The sequence below is a fragment of the Tachypleus tridentatus genome, chromosome 9, assembly GCF_004210375.1.
Source record: "Tachypleus tridentatus isolate NWPU-2018 chromosome 9, ASM421037v1, whole genome shotgun sequence".
NCBI classification, from domain to species: Eukaryota; Metazoa; Arthropoda; class Merostomata; order Xiphosura; family Limulidae; genus Tachypleus; species Tachypleus tridentatus.
Window position 1 is genome coordinate 135981927 of NC_134833.1, and position 19202 is coordinate 136001128.

The window sequence follows — 19202 nt, forward strand, 5'->3', positions numbered from 1 at the left end:
TTCCGATTAATAGGCGTTAACCACAATTATAGCTTCCGAGGGCTATAGCTAGCTAGCTGTCTGTAGCTGACTAACAACAATATTTTCTTGATGCGTTGGTTTATATAGTGTGAAGCAAGATTTTAAATTGTTTAACAATGGTCAAACATGCTAGCGTTTTCATAAAACAAATATTGTTGTTTCTTACTCTCAAGAATCTCCTACAAATTTAGAGGACATGCGGGATTTACGTAATACTCATCTAACAATATATGTCACATGCATGAAAAAAAACTTTCTATTGTTGTTTGTATTTTTTAATTTTGCGCAAAGCTACACAAGGGCTATCTGCACTAGCGATTATACTGTAACAAACGTAGTTATTAAAATAAATGTATAACGGTAGATTCGTTTAAAAAACATTCGTCTCCAAATCAGTCTTCTAGAGTACACACACACACACACACACGTTTCTAAACATATACATACTTCTGAAAACTAGCGTTTATTTCAGTGCGTACATGTATCTGTTTCCAAGTTAGCGTTTTTAGTAAAATTTAAGAAATAAATGTGCTACAGTAAGTAGAGCCTGTAGTAACTGCCCAATATCATCATTGTTTCATATTTTTTTTGTGTAACAAAATTTACAATCCTTCAAACGTTATATGTATGTATGTCTCAAGTTCTTAACCTTACAGAATTATATGTTTTTTTATGATTAACTTTGGCAATTTCTGCTCAAACCATTGCAACTTCAAAACATTTATCGTCAAGAGTATAAAAATAATTACTTTTGCCTTTTGCCCGATGCTATTTAAATTAATTTAGAACAGAATTAGTTTATATAATATTCCTATTTAGAGTGACTCTAAATGTTTAAAAGGCTTACTTAAAAAACAAAAAAGCATTGAAGCAGAAACATAAGTTTCTTATAGATTTGACGTGCCCTTCAAATCATTCTTGCGAAAACTCGATGGGAAGTATAGGAAAATCAGAAGTGTCTTTATTTTTGTAAATCACACCCTCCCTCAGTTTCATGCAAACAATTGGAATAAGAAGCAGTTCCCCGTAATGACATCCACAAAAATTCCTCCTCGAATTGAAATGGTAAAGAGTTATTCTACTCTACTGACGCGCCGCTTAAGCCTTCCGTCAGGTTTGTTATCTGTCTTATTGTCGAGAATGTCGTCTCCTAAAGACATTCGAGGTCGACTATCCGAAGGTATTTCGTTAAGAAATTCTTTTCCAGTCATCTTATTAGCATAAAGATAAGGTCTCGGAATCTGTACTTTTCGCTATTTCAAATGCTAATCATGAGAAGTGTTTTTCCCTTCGTTGCATGCTCTGTTAAAAGCTTTGGTAAATGAAACGTTTTGACGCTTTTCGTCTTCCATTAATTCAGCTTCCAGGTAGTTTTCTTTACTATTTGAGCAGAAAAATAGCAGTCATCTGACAGCTCGGGCCTCCGGCACCCGTTCTCAACCTGCGGTTTCAATAGACCATTTAAACTAATGAAAAATTCGATAACTTTGAAAAAACTTTTAAAGAAACTGACAGTAATCATAATTGAATGCTGCATATAGGCTCGTTACTCAGAAATAAAGTATTGGGAAAAACCCATTCACGAAGACGAAGAGCTAAGTAAGGTAGTCGATTTCTCGTAATTTAATTAATGTTTTAGTTAGAAATTTTTTCCTCAGTTTACTGATATATCCATTCCTATTATAGACTACTTAAAATCTGTGGGAGTTGAGTTAGTCCCACAGTTAAATCGTCTAAGTTATTAATTTGAATAAAGAATTGTGAACGTTTGCGTTTTAGTATAAGCAAGTTGAGAGTGCTTGCATTTATGTTACATATACAGGTTTCGTGCGCACACATTGTAAACGCAAAACGGGGTTGGACGGCGTCTTCTTGTGTAACTGATTAGTGTTTGTCCACTGAATGATATTAGTTTGTGGTTTACTGGTCTGCTGGGTCGTGTTTATGAATATTTTGGGCTTTCTCGACAGAATTGGCCCGAGGGTCGCGGGTTCGAATCCCCGTCTCACCAAACATGCTCGCCCTTCAGCCATGGGAGTGTTATAATGTGACGGTCAATCCCACTATTCGTGGGTAAAAGAGTAACCCAAGAGTTGGCGGTGGATGATGATAACTAGCTGCCTTCCCTCTAGTCTTACACTGCAAAATTAGAGACGACTAACGCAGATAGCCCTCGTGTAGCTTTGGGCGAAATTCAAAAAATAAACAAATTCTCGACAGAGAAAGTGGAGGTTCAGGGTTTTTACAGCATAACTTCTTTTGCACATGAGGTAGTTCAGAGAGAAACACAGCTTTGAGAAATGAAGACGTATTTATTGTGAATTAAGGAGTATTTTTGAACGCTACACATAATGTATTCTAACAACTCTGCATTCGGCAAAGTTCCTGGAGTCAGTCATAACGAATGAGACAGTGTGTAACAAAATTCAGTGGAGTCACAACAAACAGGGGTTGGTTGAATAATTCATTACTCACTCCCAACAAGTGACAACAATCACGACTAACACGCTACTTCAAAATTCTTAGGTTAATTAGCAATAAATTCATTCTCTTCGAGTTCAGCGATAACCATCAGGTTTAAGGGAGTTGACCACAATGTACACAATTGAGCGGAATTGGTCAATGTGTTCTGTTGTACAATGAACAGGTGAACAGCCTCATTGCAATTGTATGGAAATTCGACTTTCTAATCATGATTTGTTGTCGGGTCATGAGACGAAGCACGAGGAACAGAGAGAGCGTGAGAAGTGACTTTCTCTTCTTTCAGTCTTCATGGTTGGACAAAATCTCACACATGCACACACATACATGAGAGAAGGTAAAATATTATAAAAAGTTAAAGACTTAATGAAACAAAAATAAGTGAGTAACAGTCATATTAAAAATAATTTATTGGGAAATTAGACTAAGCGTGTGCTGGATTTTATGTTATTAAAATATTTTATTAACTTCCATGTTTCAATGTGTTTATTTTTTTGTTCTGCACAATATTTCTCGTAATTTATTTTTTTATAATGAACTTTCTTTTCTCACATGTTTTAGATAGTTAGGTAAATCTCAGTTTTTTTTATTAAAACAAGCAAGTTCGACGAAAGTGAGTGAATTGTCCCTTATAAAGTGAATTAACTTTTCTTGATGACGTGAAACCCACTTGAAATAAAAATGTATCTCAGAACGGCTGGAACGGGTATGAACACTTTTTTTCTTATTGATAACCAGAGAACAATGTTTCGACCTACCTAGGTCATCTTTAGGTTAACATTTCATTTAATTTTTATTTAAATATATCTCATGTTTTAGAATAGTATACGAAAATTTATATGTACGAGTAGGCTCTGAAAATTTTTGTGCAAATAATACCAAAATATACTAGTGAGTTATGGAAACTAAATATTTTATTGTAATTTAGATATATAATGAAACAGTAACGTTTATTATTCTCGAAAAGAGAAACGCTTTCAGTACATTCAAAAATAGTTGTTTTTTTATAGAGTTAAGCTGCACAATGGGTTGTTTGTACTCTCTCCACAGCAGCGCGTTAAGGCGTGCGCTTCGTAATCTGAGTGTCGCGGGTTCGCGCCCGAGTCGTGCCAAACATGCTCGCCCTCCCAGCCGTGGGGGCGTTATAATGTGACAGTCAATCACACTTTTCGTTGGTAAAAGAGTAGCCCAAGAGTTGGCGGTGGGTGGTGATGACAAGCTGTCTTCTCTCTAGTCCTACACTGCTAAATTAGGGACGGCTAGCACAGATAGCCCTTGAGTAGCTTTGTGCGAAATTCCAAAACAAACAAACAAACTCTCCACAGCAAGGAATCGACCCCGAATTTTAGCGTCAGTGAAGTTACCGCTAACATATCTGTTAACTTCAAAAACAAACAAAGCATTTACACATATTTTAACTAAAAAAAAATGTGCTTTAGGCATTACTTCTTCATATTTACGAACTGCTTTATAAAAGCTTGGAGTTAATTGTACGATCCCGGATACATTCTTCGTACCAAATAATGATTTCAGGTGTCAATCTGTAATATTTGTCTTTCATTCCTTTTAAACCAGTTGGATAATGGGAAGTCGATAGCAAGTATGTTATCAAAACAAAAACTTAATTTATTTTTAATATCGTTTGGCAGTTTCTTGAGATTGTTTCATACATTAAAATAAGTGCAATAAACCCAGACTTATTTTAGATTTAATTACAACTAGACATTCGCAATACATAAAAAATGTATATTTTGCAGGAGGTGACGTTGCATCGTTCTGGGAGTCAAGAAAAGTTAGGCCTAACACTATGCTACGATTCAACAGAGGAAGTGGAAACGGACATATTTATAAGTGAGGTTCGTAATTTTGTCTAACAAACAGACAGACACACAGATATATTTTTTGTGTGCTGTATATAATAGAAGGTCTTTCTGTACATTGGTTTAAAACGAAAACTGGCATTACGTTTATATATCAATGACAATCCCAAGCATAACCAAATGGTTAGATCGGATTGCTTGGATGCAGATTGATCAGTTCGAGGTTCAAGTCGAGGTGCCAGTAAACACGTTCTGTATTTTCAAGTGGACGCGTTATAAAAGTGACAGACAATCCCATTTTATTCCGGGCAAATGCCGGACAAAGCTCTTTTTGTGGATGATGCTGCTGACTGGCTGTCCTCCATCTAATAAGCAGTTCAAAGATATTAATGGCTATACCTCAGACCGTACGACTTTTGACATTTGGCACATGTATTGGAAAAGCTGAAAAAAGCTAATTCCAATGTTTTCTGTTGAGGAAAAATTAAACACCAGCGTATCAAATCATTTCTAACTACAGCGTCTTATATCATTTGATGATTGGACTATTTTGATTGAAATCAACTACTACTTACCAAACATCCTTACGGGAGTACAGTAATAAAATAACTTATTAGGATCTTCCTTTTTTTACCTCTGTCGGATTTCTCACACGGTATAAATCTTTTCTTACTACAGATTGAAGCCGATAGTATTGCAGGGAGAGATGGAAGGATCCAGGCCGGAGACCAGATATTACAGGTAATGTCGCACATCCTACCAGATACCACACATAAAGTCACAAGACCTACGAGATGCTATACAGGTAACGAATATTACAAAATCTACAATATGCCACAGGTAATGTTACGAAACCTACCAGTGGAGGGGGTTGTTAACAAAACCCACGAAATGCTATACAGGTAATTAATGTCACAACCTACAAGATACCACAGATAATGTCGCGAAAACCTTCCAAATGCTTCAGATAACGTTTTAATTGTTAACGAAAGTACACCACTAACTTGATACTTCTGGTTATATTACAAGTGATATCACAAAATCTTATTTTTCTAAAAAAAAATTGCAGTGTAAATTCATATGCATTTTGATGTGTACATATGTTTATTTGAATATTGTTTTTATTTTAAATATATTGCTCTATGTTCTTTGTAGCTCTCGGGTATCCGTATTTCTATTAGTATAATAATTGTCATAAAAATGTTTATGATATTAAGTATAGTCACACCTCGTGAGTAAATTACAATTTACACTTTACTTTAAATCGGGACCCGGCATGGCCATGTGGGTTAAGGCGTTCGACTCGTAATCTGAGGGTCGCTGGGTCGCATCCCCGTCGCGCCAAACATGCTTGCCCCTTTAACCGTGGGGACGTTATAATATGACGGTCAATCCTACTATTCGTTGGTAAAAGAGTAGCCCAAGAGTTGGCGGTGTGTGGTTATGACTAGCTGCCTTCTCTCTAGTCTTACACTGCTGAATTAGGGACGACTAGCGCAGATAGCCCTCGAGTAGCTTTGCGCGAAATTTGAAAACAAACAAACTTTAAATCGGGTCTTTTGTTGATGAGTCAAAACAAGTACTTTATTAGCTCACATGAAAGTGCATTACAAGGGGAACAGTTGGCACTTGGTATGATAGGGACAGACGATAGAATATGACTTATTGAAGGTTGTCGTAATAAACGCAAATTTACCATTTAATCGCGTCTTCTGGTCTGTGTTGTACAAATAAAATCTTTGTGATATTGACCATACATTGGGACAAAGTAAGCTTAACGATTTGTTAACACTATTTCTGTCCGCTCATATTAATACATTTTCTTATTGCAAAGCGAGGTTAGTCTAAAAGCTAAAAATGGAGTTTCGATACCTGCGGTGGTACAGCACAGATCTTCCATTGCGTAGTTTTGGACTTTATAACAGATAGAATTATCGTATGTAAAATCTTGTATTTTTAATGTTATATATACTACTTAATCACGAAAAAATACAGAAACTTTTGTTTCGTAGCTCGCGAAAATAATTTTAAAGAGAAATGCTTCGTGAATAGAGCTTTGCTAAATGTTAACGATAAATACATTTTTCTTTAAGGTACACACACACACACACACACACACACACACACACACACACACACACACACACCTTTGGTTTGTTTTGAATTTTACGCATAGCTACTCGAGGGCTATTTGTGTTAGCCATCCCTAATTTAGCAGTGTAAGACTAGAAGGAAGGCAGCTAGTCATCACCACACACCGCCAACTCTTGGACTACTCTTTTACAAACGAATAGTGGGATTGAACGTGACATTATAGCGATCCCATGGCTGAGAGGACGAGCATGTTTGGTGTGACGGGATTCGAACCTACGACCCTTGGATTACGAGTCGAGTGCGTTAACCACCTGGCCATGCCGGGCCCATCTGTAAGTCTGTGGACTTTAATACTAGAAACCGGGTTTTGATACCCGTAGTAGGCACTGCACAAAAAGCCCATTGTGTAACTTTGTGCTTAACTACAACCAAACTATTTATAAAGTTGTTCGTTCCCAACATTTTCGGTGTTCGGCTCTTTGAGATTCATTTTATCAAACGATTCCAACTTTTACCATGAAGAACAAGTTTAGAAAGTTTTACGATAAAATCTCCCGTCACGTCAACGGTGTGACATTTGGCAAAAAAATAAAATTAAAAACATTGGAGTCGTTTCCTTCAAGTTGAACTTTAGATCTGAGTAAATTGATTAAACACAGATTTTGAATTCCAGCTTTCTGTTGTTTTTGTTTACTTCTCTTTAATAGTAACAGTTGTTTAACTTTCATTCTCCAGAGGGCACACATGTGGCGTATATGTTCTGGTGTTATTTACAAAAGCTAGTTTTTGTTGTGCCGAACACAAAAGTTGTTTAGCAAATTATTATTACTACGCAACATAATAATATAAGTTTATCGTTTAACTGGCTGAAAGAACTCAACATTTGTAATTTTATATAAAATTTTGGTGTGTTTGATGAAATTTATCTGCATGTTTTATCGACCCATATGTGCACCCAGCAAGTCCTTTGTATTTAAAGAAAGAAAAAAAAATCCACTGGTCATGAGTTTGGAACGAGCAGACCTTGACTTAAGCGTATAATCGTTGTGTCGTTGTGATTTGTAGCTGTTTAGATGTAATTTCTCGTGTCTGTTGTTACTGCACGGGTTTGCTGTGCGACAAAGTTGATTGGTTTGATCTCTCTTTTTTTTTTTTTTCAAATTACTGATAGTTTTATGGTATGTATATTAAGATTTTCATTACAAATATCAGTGTCTTTTAGTTAGTGAAAATAATGGATTTTTTTATAAACAGATTAATGGTAACGATGTCCATAACCGTGCTCAGGCAATTTTCCTGTTTTCTGAAAGCCGACCAGACTTCACCCTCTTAGTGGCTAGACCTCAGCTGCAGGTGAGTTACGGCAACTTATCTACACTCACTCGGGAAACAGAAATCGATTTACGAAGGTGATTTTCAACCAAGTGAAAATACACTTTTCAATTCACTACAAATGGACCCTTTATCTGAAGACCATACAAAGTGCTTTAGTCTTCCTTGCTCATTTTAACCAGTGTGAAAGATAGTGTGCATGTATTTAGTGGTTCTTTAAAATATTTGTTTTGTTACTGATACCTTTCAACACAGTTTGTCTGGCCAACAGATCTCCGATCATCTAAACCTAGATGTATTTTTTTCAAAGAAATCGTATTTTTAGTGACGATCATAGGTTGTAGCTATACTTGTTACACACATGACAAGCTGTAATAATATGTATTTTTAAGACGTTATAAAGTATTATTATGAATGCTACGAATAAAGGTTAATAACATAGTATGGTAAAGTATTAAATTGTAGCAGTAACGAATAGTTATACGTGGATTTCGAAACGTATATGTAAGTCAGTACATAAAAAGTATATATAAATGCCCTTTTACCAACATCTAATTGGTTCTTTCTCATGTGTTTCCAGATGGAAGACTGCCTATTGGACGACCATCCGGAGGACTATCCTATTGCAATCTGTAGCAGTCAGAATGTATTACTGGTACGTTTGTTGCTTGTCTCTTCTTCAGGTTCAGGAAAGTTTTTTTATTGTTATTATAAGTATCCTGAAGAATGGTCAGTATTTCTAAAACCTACTCCTCTCTCTCCAGTATTTGTTCAAATATAACTTGTATTCTACTGATGTTGCTAATTGCTTGTTTCCTCTGCAGGCGGTGAACGAAGATGATGAAGGAACGGATACGGGAACCGGAGAAAACGGTTTCAACCAACATGAGAAAGATAGCGGAGTTGGAAGGACCGATGAAAGTACCAGGAACGATGAAAGCTCTGAACACGAGGTAGCAGAGAATGAATATGCTGGTTCGACAGGAAGTGTGAGTACCACGCGCCCTCTGGGAGTGAAACGTGAGATAGATATGTCCAAGAATAGTGTAAATTCTAACGAGCAAGACGATATGGGCGGAGAAATCACTCCTGAGGACTGCGAAAAATTTCGAGAAGAATTAGAATTGAAATGTGCGAGTACTAGCACCACCAGTTTAGTGGACATTCACCAAAATGAAGATTTCCAGCGTGTTCAATCTGATTCTAGCCTAGATCGCGAGATGGCGCTGTTAAATCAGGAAATGAAAAGTATTCAGCTTGAATGCGAATCTCTTGTCACTCGCCATTCGAAAGAACAAAAGGTTCGATTTTCCAACGAAGAAATTTATGCCAACTTAGAAGATCAAAAAATACTCTCTGAGAGTCGAAATCGACCAACTGTAGGGAAGAAAGAGTCCGTTGAAAGGTGGGTGAAAAGCACATCTCAGAATCAAAAATTGAGAGTTACTAGTTGGGGGTCTAGTGGTGACAGCTCTAGCGCTTACAACACTGGTGAGAGCTCGCGCAGTACTCATTTGACTCTAGAACTAAACCCTATGCCTCTAGCTTATCGGCAAAACAGCCATCATGGCTCCGTGATGTCCTTAATTACACCAAAAATGGAAGATAAAAGCACACAACTTCAAGAGTCTGATGTGGCCAGCATCTTCAGCTGTGACAGCTGTCGCCAGTGTTGTAGTACTGTCCTTCAAAGTGATAGAGAACCTTTACAGAAATGTGATTCTCCAAAACCACCTTCAACACTCTCTCGAAGTGGCAATAGGAGGATGGTGAATAAAGTCACACCCAGTGGACAGCGACCTCTTCCTAAACATATTGAACATATAGAAAAGAATCAGAACTACGTTACATTCTATCCTTCTACGACTATGTACACTAACGAACAGAATCTGCAGCACACGATTTTGCTCCAACAACAACTGTTCCGTCAAGCTTTGGCACAAAAACAGCAGAAGAAGAAGGATATTCTTGACCAACGCTGCCCATTCGGCTCAAAACCTCAGGCCTCAGTGTCCACCAATAGCTATCTTAGCAGTGTCTGCAAAAACATGGCTCTCAGTACTGTAAAGGAAGACGAAGAAGTGAAGATGGAATGGAAAGTGAAGAGAAGAGCTGATGGAACAAGATACATTACCCGTAGGCCAGTAAGAAACAAGCTGCTGAAGGAACGAGCCATGAAGATTAATGAAGAACGTTGTGGGATTACTACTGATGATGATGCCATGAGCGAGCTAAAGATTGGTCGTTATTGGTCTAAAGAAGATAGAAAACGTCATCTGGAAAGAGCACGTGACCGAAAACGACGAGAAATGATGATGCGTGTTAAGATGGGTTCTGTTAAAGAGCAAGTTGAAGAGAAAGAAGGCGGCCAGCAACCAAATGAAACTAAAAAAGAGATAAATATCATCGAACTTTCTCAAAAGAAACAGACTAGAAAGAAGAGTAAAGCTGGAGTGGATAATTTCACAACCGTCCAGGAGGTATTAGCTCACGGTAGTAAAGGTCAGACAGGAGGGGTCAAGCCATTTGGATTGTTTTCGGTCACAACAGTTTGAAAGTGGTGTAAATAGTGTTGTATATGTGTGCTTTTTGTACAGGACAGTTACATGATAGGGATTAGCGGCCATAATTTACCAAAATTCCTTGTTGTATTAGATTCTGGAACGACTATTTTTTTTCGGTAAATTATATGTAACATTCAGAGTTTTATAAACCACATGTCTTCAACAATACGTGACTATTACGTGTGTTGGTACACATTTTTATCGTTTAATGGTGGATATGATAAAAGTCTGTTGGGTTAGAAAGGCATTTCCAAGTTAGTGCTTATCTGAAACGATATATATATAAACACGGAGAGAAAGTTGATTTATCAACTATATATTTAAATGGTGATTTAGGTTTCCTCGTTGTTCCTTTACGCTTGAAATATTTTAATTTTTGTGAACATTTCCTGACAACACAAATTACGTCGTTTTGTCTGATGTAAAAGCAGTTTTAATTTTTTGTGAATTTATGTAACAATTGAGACTAGGCACAGAATTAGTAGTTTATACTACCTAATAATTATTTATAAACAATATCTGTAAATAAATTTTCGAAAATTCATTAATCTTATGGTGTGACTTGTTTTTGTTTTTAAAAAACGTGGTACTCTACATACGGGTACTTCAGAAGGCTGTGCATAATGACGACGGTGATCTCCATCCAATCAGTGACACTTTATGCCAGTGTTAGAAGGTCCGCTGCCACAACGTTCTTAAGTTTTATTGCACGCACTGGCAAAGTCATTCACTTTCTACAATACGGATAACACTCGTATGTGAAGACTTTTTTAATTAATAAACTATAAATTCCGTAGAGATGAAATACTGGTAATCTAATAATGAAAATCATGGCCACTCGTACATCCACACACAAAACAAAATAAATCAGCATGAAAACAGTTTGCAAGCATTCGTTTTTTTTTGGTTTTTTTAAGGTTTTCAACAATCAGACAGCACTGTAACAAATCAGATACAAGATTAAAGAACTGAGTTGCAGATTGAAAGATCTAAGGTTCGATCCACAACAAGTTTGTGTTCGGTTAAGGTGATGAATGTTACAAGTTAGTTGTCACCTGTTGTCTCTCTGAAAAGTTAAATAAGCTGGAGATGGCTGACTGTGAACATTGGGGTTTTGGGCCTGCTATTTTAAACCCATGAGTCACATAAGAACTAGTGATATCACATTGAAAATACCAAACACTTGAGAGTTAATGTAGTTATACTGTTTCACATCCTATATATACTTGAGGAGAAAATACGAAGTTAACATACGGCCTGAAGAACTGGGTGGAATTCATTTAACATCACTTAAGAGTTAGAGCTAAAATCATATGTCTTTTATTTCATTGTTATTCAGTTTTTACAGTATTAGTTATCACAGATTCACTGTTAATTTTCGTCTTGCGATCCTGATGTATCTGTTTATACGTCTTAAATATTTGTATCGCTTAAGACCTCAAACATGCCGTAAAAACAAATACACCACATGATTCTTTACACACTATAAAATTCCTATAAAGTTCCCTAATTTGTATTAAAGTCGTAAGAAGTCTCTTCGGTGACTCTTCTTACAGACATTAATTATCTATATTCGGTGTATTATATGTAAAAGAACTAAGAAGTACGTGGCACTGGTTGATTATGAAATAAAATGGCCACTATTTATCACAGGGCAGAAGCATATTTTCTTTGTATTTTTACATTCTCACCACAGGCTGCGTGTTCTGAATTGGAATGTGTATAAACAGTTTATTGAGAAGCACAATAAATTAATAACAATTATTTAAAACATTTTAAGAAGCAGCTTTTAAGGTATAGTAATAAATATTTGATGAAACTTCTTGTTTTATTTTATGGGGGTTGTTTGTTTTTTTGGAATTTAGCGCAAAGCTATACAAGGGCTATCTACGCTAGCCGTCCGTCATTTAGCAGTGTAAGACTAGAGGGAAAGCAGCTGATCATCACCACCCACCGCCAACTCTTGGGCTACTATTTTACCAACGAGTAATGGAATTGACCGTCACATTATAACGCCACCACGGTTGAAAGGACGAGAATGTCTGGAGCGACGGGGATTAGAACCCGCGATCCTCAGGTTACGAGTCGAACGCCTTAACCCACCTGGTCATGCCGGGCCTGTGGGAAGGTTACAAAATATTTCAAACTATGTTGTGTTGCGAACGTTTTAAGTCTATCAGTTCACGCCAAACTTAAATAATAAAGTTTAAAATTATTAATTGTTATAGATACTGGTAGAAATTTGGGATAAAATTTAAATAAAATAATAATAAAACTGATTTGACAAAAACTATTAGAAGTATTAGCAAAAAGTAAAATAAGAGTAACGACAACATACTGTGCCAAGTATGGATTCGTCTGCTGTTCCAGAGGTAAATATTCTAAATATTCGTACGCTGTTCCAGAGGTGAATATTCTAAACATTCGTCTGCTGTTCCAGAGGTGAATATTCTAAACATTCGTCTGCTGTTCCAGAGGTGAATATTCTAAACATTCGTCTGCTGTTCCAGAGGTGAATATTCTAAACATTCGTCTGCTGTTCCAGAGGTGAATATTCTAAACATTCGTCTGCTGTTTCAGAGGTAAATATTCTAAATATTCGTCTGCTGTTCCAGAGGTGAATATTCTAAACATTCGTCTGCTGTTCCAGAGGTGAATATTCTAAACATTCGTCTACTGTTCCAGAGGTGAATATTCTAAACATTCGTCTGCTGTTTCAGAGGTAAATATTCTAAATATTCGTACGCTGTTCCAGAGGTGAATATTCTAAACATTCGTCTGCTGTTCCAGAGGTGAATATTCTAAACATTCGTCTGCTGTTCCAGAGGTGAATATTCTAAACATTCGTCTGCTGTTTCAGAGGTAAATATTCTAAATATTCGTACGCTGTTCCAGAGGTGAATATTCTAAACATTCGTCTGCTGTTCCAGAGGTGAATATTCTAAACATTCGTCTGCTGTTCCAGAGGTGAATATTCTAAATAATTTTCTAATCTGTTTCGATTGATATTTGGTAAGAGGTAGTCCTGTATTAATATGGACGTTATCTGACCATTAGTATGTGCTAACAAATAACTTGGGTTTCATAGAAATAGCTGTAAATCACACCGGTTTTTCAGTTGCGTATTGAAAGCATTATTCTTTTTCTATGATTCATATCATATTAGTTTCAGTCGTGATTTTGCTGTAAACAATGTTAGAGAAAATGCTATTTAAGGAATTGTTTGGGTTGTATTTAATACGGCCTTATATATTTATGTAAGGACCCTTATATAAGACCACTCAAAATTTTTAAAGCAGAGAATTGGAAACGGAAACACACTTCACATACTAGGAACACTTGTGACAATAACCTATGAAGTGCTTTGGAGAAATATTTTGTTCCAAACGTTTTACACCATCATGGCTTATTTACACGTATTCATAAGATTTAGATATTTACACGTATTCATAAGATTTAGATATTTACACGTATACATAAGATTTAGATAGGAATACAAAAAGACTAAATTTATTCTGGTTCCCTTTAAACATGTTTTTATATTTGTTAAGGTAGAAAATTTATTTCACACTTAAAAGAACTTACCTTAGGCAGTTGTTTTAGATCTTAAACTATTGGAGAGATTCAAATAATATCCTTCAAATTTTATTTTGTGTAATTTGATTAGTTCCTTAAACGGAATACCGCATTTTAAGCTATCACTAATAGTACAGCGTGTTCGGAAAGTCACTCTGCAGTTTTGTCTGTTAACAAATATATAAGTGCACAGTGACTTTCCAAACACCCTGTACTTTAATATAAATCAAAAACATCCTCACTTTATTTTGCCTTTCTGAAAACCTTGTAGCACGAGAGACACATTAAAATCAACAAAGTCTTATGACCGCAGCGTGCTCTAAGAAGAAATGACGTTACTACATATTTGGATGTTGTCTTGATACTGAATGTTGTACTTTGTTCACTCAGCTCGTCAAAATTACGGACTCAGTTGTTGGGCCAAAAATATGTGAATATCCTTATTTTATTTTGTATATAAAATAATCAGAGGCTATTTAAACCTTAAATTAAATGAAAAAGTTCCCAGTATCAAACATATGTGTTTATTCTTCTGCTATTTCTTTGCTTAAGATGTTTATTATCATCTATTTCTAAAGAAAGGAAAATACGCTAGTTTTTTCAGACTAGAGTTACGTATTAGAAGCCCATAAACGAGTACTTCTTTGTTTCTATAGCAAAACCACATTGGGTTATCTGCTGTGTCCACCGCGTGGAATCGAACCTCAGATTTTAGCGTTGTAAGTCTGTAGATTTACCACTGTACCACCAGAAGACATCCATCAATGAGTGTATCGAACCGTGACTCGTTTGGAAATGATAACTTTGTGAACGGAAGTTACGGAATCCTGAAAGAAAAACAGCTATAGCTGTAAGTGTAGGTATATCGAGGCCAAATTCTGTCTGCAAAGTACTTACTTTACTTGACCCCCTCCTCCACATTCACTCACCCTTGCTCTTGAATTTAGGCTTATCTCGTGGGAACTTTTATTACTCTAATGGCACTTGTAATACAAGTGTACGACTCAAGCATGAGAAGGATTAGTGTTACATGGATACATCGCTATTGTTTATCGTTTAATTAACGAAAAGTAATTAATTCTATTCAATAAGAACTGGGTGAAGGTGGAATAGTTTATGGATGTTTTGTTATTTCTGTTTTCTTCCGAAGTTGCCTGTGTATAAAGAAAGATAAATGTAATATCTTCAAATGATTTTTTATTAAAAATAAGAATATCACAAGAAAGACGTGTAAATGAAAATACAGTAACGTCAGTTTCATAGTAAACTTATTCATGAAACGTTAAAACGTCATGTAATCAGTTTCGTTGTAATCGTATTCATAACAATATTATAATACCTGTCCTTTTGTATTTATGTTATAGCAAAGCTACACAGGGCTATCTGCTGTGTCCACCGCAGGTTTTAAACTTTATAAGTCTGTATTCTTATGAATAACCGTATTCATAAGAACATATAATCAGTCTCATAATAACGGTATTCATAAATACGTTGTACAGCCAGCCCCATTGCAACAACACACGTAATTTCTTGGTTAAAGTCCAGTTTCAAGCAAATCGATTGGTTCTATAATTTTTGAGTTAAAACTAAAATAAATGAAGATGTTTGACTTTAAAGAGTCATGACAAGCTTGATACATATTTTAAAAGACTCCGACATTTATTTCATGACTACTTATGGTTTATGTAATATCAAAACATTAATCCACAGAAATAACACGTGTTATTCTGAACGTACACAGCAAGTACTATAATGAACACTGTTATTAGTTATAAACACTAATAAATTATGACTAAAATACAGATATCCATTTATTATATAGATATTTTAATTTTATAGGCTTCGGATTTATGTTTATTATTATTTTTAAGAAATTAGATTTATTTTTCTAAGTTTGTAGATAAAAACTGTCTTCCGGCCCTAATACCTGGCGTGCTCACAGACTTAACAGACAAAATAATAATATTTTATTTGCTGCTTCACATAATCACCAACTCCAGAATGTGAACAAGTTACTGAATAAAGATTAAGTTTATTTTATATTACGTTTCAAAGCCAATATAACTATAAATTATGATCTCAGGCCGATGCATAGATAAACGTTATAGTGTGACATTCCATAGGACCATAATATTTTAAAATATTGAATTATTTACACAGCGTTATTTTTATTGTACGGCAGGAGCTTATTAAATTAAAAGACTATCATTCAAAGGAAGACTTAGCGTCATGATAACTTCTATCAATTATACAACAGGATAAACTAATGCATTCATACACACACACACACACACACATATATACACATGTACCCACACAAGCACTTTTAGCTGCAAAATCAGTGTTCGAAACCCAGCGTGTTCATGAGTAATTCTTTAATCTGTATAAAATCACATCTGAGACTTATAGGCATACGGGTTGAACGTACATGTTTATGGTGAGCCATTCGGATCGTGGATTTGAAGTTTTGTGGCTCGAGTCCCGTTACCAACAAATCCTATTATTTGATTAGAGTAGCTCAAGAGTTGGCGGTGAGTTGTTCTGACTAGCTGCCTTCTCTGTAGTTTATCACTTCAAATTTGAAACAGCGAGCGCAGAAGGCCTTCTTGTAGGTCTGTGAGAATTTCAAGAAACGACAGTCCTGAATATATCCACAGCTCAGGAGTTTGTTTAGCGTGATTCATGTAAGTTTCGGGTTTAACATATGTATCACCAAGTGTTTCAGTCCATAAACCTGCTTCCGAGGTAGGTAGTGAATGGTGAAGACAGTTAGATGACAACTAATATAGTCCATGGGATCAAAACTGTATTGTTGGCAAGACCTTAAGGCAAGACTTGGCAGTTCGTGGTTGGTTAACACTGCTAGTTCAAATCTTCCACCAGGTCATCGGTATTATGCATTTTCTTAATCTAAAATGCATTCTAAACCCTAAAGCATGACTTATACACTTAACCTTTGTTTTTCTTATACATTGGGTTGAGGAATAATTCGTGAGCGTTTTTTCAAGTTACAAAAATATATTCATAAATGAAACGCTTTCGTAAAATATTTCATGTCATTTGGTAGATAATTTTTTGCTCTAATAGATGGTGTGTTTGATTTTCATATGTCTTTAATTTTTGCTTTCATTTTCAGCTCATTAAATGGAATGTCAAGTGGACAAAATCGAGCATTTTCGACACCATCTGCTTTTCGCATTTAATTTCTTGCAATTTTCTTTACAACAATGCATACTATATACCTAGGTATTACATGAAATAAAGTATCATAATAAATGTTTTGGGTGTAATGTGTTCATGCATTGAAGTATTGTATAGTCTTGCATGTGATGCTTGAATGAAATTATTTAAAAACGCTCACGAATTATTCCTCAACCTAATATTTTCAGGAACATGACCATTATAGAACATAAAATCACAAATACATAAGATAACCTAGAAGTTATAACTGAATCAGATTTTTTTCACATAATCACTAACTCCAGAATGTGAACAAGTTACTGAAGAAAGATTTTTATATTACGTGTTAAAATTAAATACACTAAATGTGCTGAAGTTCGGCTGAAAGAAGTGTTTTTTCAAGGATATTCTACGACATTATAACGCATACAGACAAAGACATATTTTACTCAAATCAATAAATAAAAATAAAGTTCAGGAAGATATCGATTTTAGGCTGATAATGTCTCATCGTTATATATATAATGAAAACGTTTAAAACGTTGAGAAAGTAAACTCAAAATGGTATTTAGAATTATTTTAGTGTTCTAAAGGTACTTCTGAGGCTATTAGCTGAATCGTTTTATGTACCACTAGCCTTAAGAGTTTTTATTTTCTATATCTTCGCTTGCAGAGTGTTTATAACAAGGGTCTGGTTTTGATATACCATATAACGTGATTGTGATATCAGGAAGGTCTACAAAAAATGTCTTGAACTCTTCTATAAGCTGCTTAAAATCATGAAAAGACTGAAATATACATATATATATGTATGTATCTGCCATTAAACTGTTGTTACAGAAAATAAATCGTATGTTCTTAATTGGAAAGCACCTGATTCCCTACTTAACACTGGAGAATGATGATATGAGTATTCTTTGTCGTGTTTAATTCTAGATTCGTTCGGATTAAGTTCAAATTCTTCACAGAAATCACCAATTTTTCTATTCTGTAGCTTTTTAAAATTATTCTCCCTCTTTCGTCTTTCTTTAGATTGCTGTAGATGAATTTTTCTGGCTTCTTTTGGCCAATAGCGCCCCAGTTTCATTTCGCTCATGGTGTCTTCATCTGTTGTTAATCCGCATCGTTCTTCTAAAATCTTCTGAGCTCTCTCTTTAAGAATCCGATTTCTGGTCGAGCGCTTGATTGCATATTTCGGATCGTAACATCTTTTCTTTTGTTCTATTTCCTTAGGAAAGTCAGACGTTGGCAAACAAAACACGCCATAGCGATCACATACTGGAAAAGACATCAAATGGAAAGTCGAAGTATCTCTGGCTTCCTCGCGGTGTTTTTTCTTCATGGAAGAGGCTACATGCTCACTAACCACAGTGTCCTCTTTCTGTATAGAATGTAATAGAAGTTGCTGCTGTACTTTAATGGTATGTTTGAGATGAGTACTATTAGTGTACATAGTTTTACCCAAAAAACATTCGGCGTTGTTGGAAGTTGTTTGTTTTGTTGAAAAGCGTCCATTCTGAAGTGGTGGCGTGCTCGTGGACCTCCTCACGCTCGAGTTACTTACCATATCATCTCCTTTTTCTTCAATAAAATCTATTTGATTACTTTGAGTGGCATTTATTGTCGGTGCTGGGTTCACTGAAGGTATAGGTAACTCACTTAGTCCTTGGTTTTCTGAACTAGACACGCCACCTGCTGAACTATCCCCAGTGCTGTAAGCACTAGAGCTGGACTTTTCATCTTTTCGTTGGTCTTGATGTGATTCCAGTCCCTTTGTGAAATATTCCAACAAAGAATCTTTGTGATTTTTAAAATTACAAGGAAGCTTGTTATTCAAATCAATCATTTGTTCTCGTTCCAGGTGGCGTTTCATCAGTGTCTCACACTCCAACTGAATATTTTCCATTTCTTTACTAAGCAGCTCCATCTCGTGGTCTAGGCTATTATCTGACAAGTACTCAGGACACTGGGACTTTTCATAATCGGGACGGCCAACATATTCACTTTCACTGTCAAGTTTAATACTTTCATCGGTTCGACACAATCCACTGTCTCTTTCACTATATTCCTGTCTTAATGCAGCAATTGTAGCATTCGTTAATTTTTTGTTTCTAGCCTATAGAAAGAAAAATAC

General features: G+C 35.7%; 2 protein-coding genes and 1 long non-coding RNA gene across 8 annotated transcripts in view; 1 reads left to right on the forward strand and 2 right to left on the reverse strand.

Annotated features, from left to right (window-relative positions):
- LOC143226446 (E3 ubiquitin-protein ligase PDZRN3-like) overlaps positions 1-10860 on the forward strand; it is a 246420-nt gene extending 235560 nt beyond the window's left edge. For all 4 annotated transcript variants that reach the window (XM_076457417.1, XM_076457418.1, XM_076457420.1 and 1 more), the window contains 5 exons: positions 4260-4358; positions 5001-5063; positions 7671-7769; positions 8329-8403; positions 8573-10860. In XM_076457417.1, coding sequence (XP_076313532.1) covers positions 4260-4358; positions 5001-5063; positions 7671-7769; positions 8329-8403; positions 8573-10303 — 2067 coding nt within the window. In that variant the 3' untranslated portion in view covers positions 10304-10860. The remainder of the gene's footprint in view (positions 1-4259; positions 4359-5000; positions 5064-7670; positions 7770-8328; positions 8404-8572) is intronic.
- Positions 10861-12023: 1163 nt separating this feature from the next.
- On the reverse strand, positions 12024-12874 carry LOC143227257 (uncharacterized). The gene is made up of 2 exons (XR_013014968.1): positions 12651-12874; positions 12024-12430 (listed from the first exon to the last, which is right to left on the reverse strand). It is a non-coding gene; the product is annotated as an uncharacterized LOC143227257 (long non-coding RNA).
- Positions 12875-15144: 2270 nt separating this feature from the next.
- Positions 15145-19202, reverse strand: part of LOC143226447 (uncharacterized) — a 106161-nt gene continuing 102103 nt past the window's right edge. For all 3 annotated transcript variants that reach the window (XM_076457421.1, XM_076457423.1, XM_076457422.1), the window contains exon 4: positions 15145-19184. In XM_076457421.1, coding sequence (XP_076313536.1) covers positions 17892-19184 — 1293 coding nt within the window. In that variant the 3' untranslated portion in view covers positions 15145-17891. The remainder of the gene's footprint in view (positions 19185-19202) is intronic.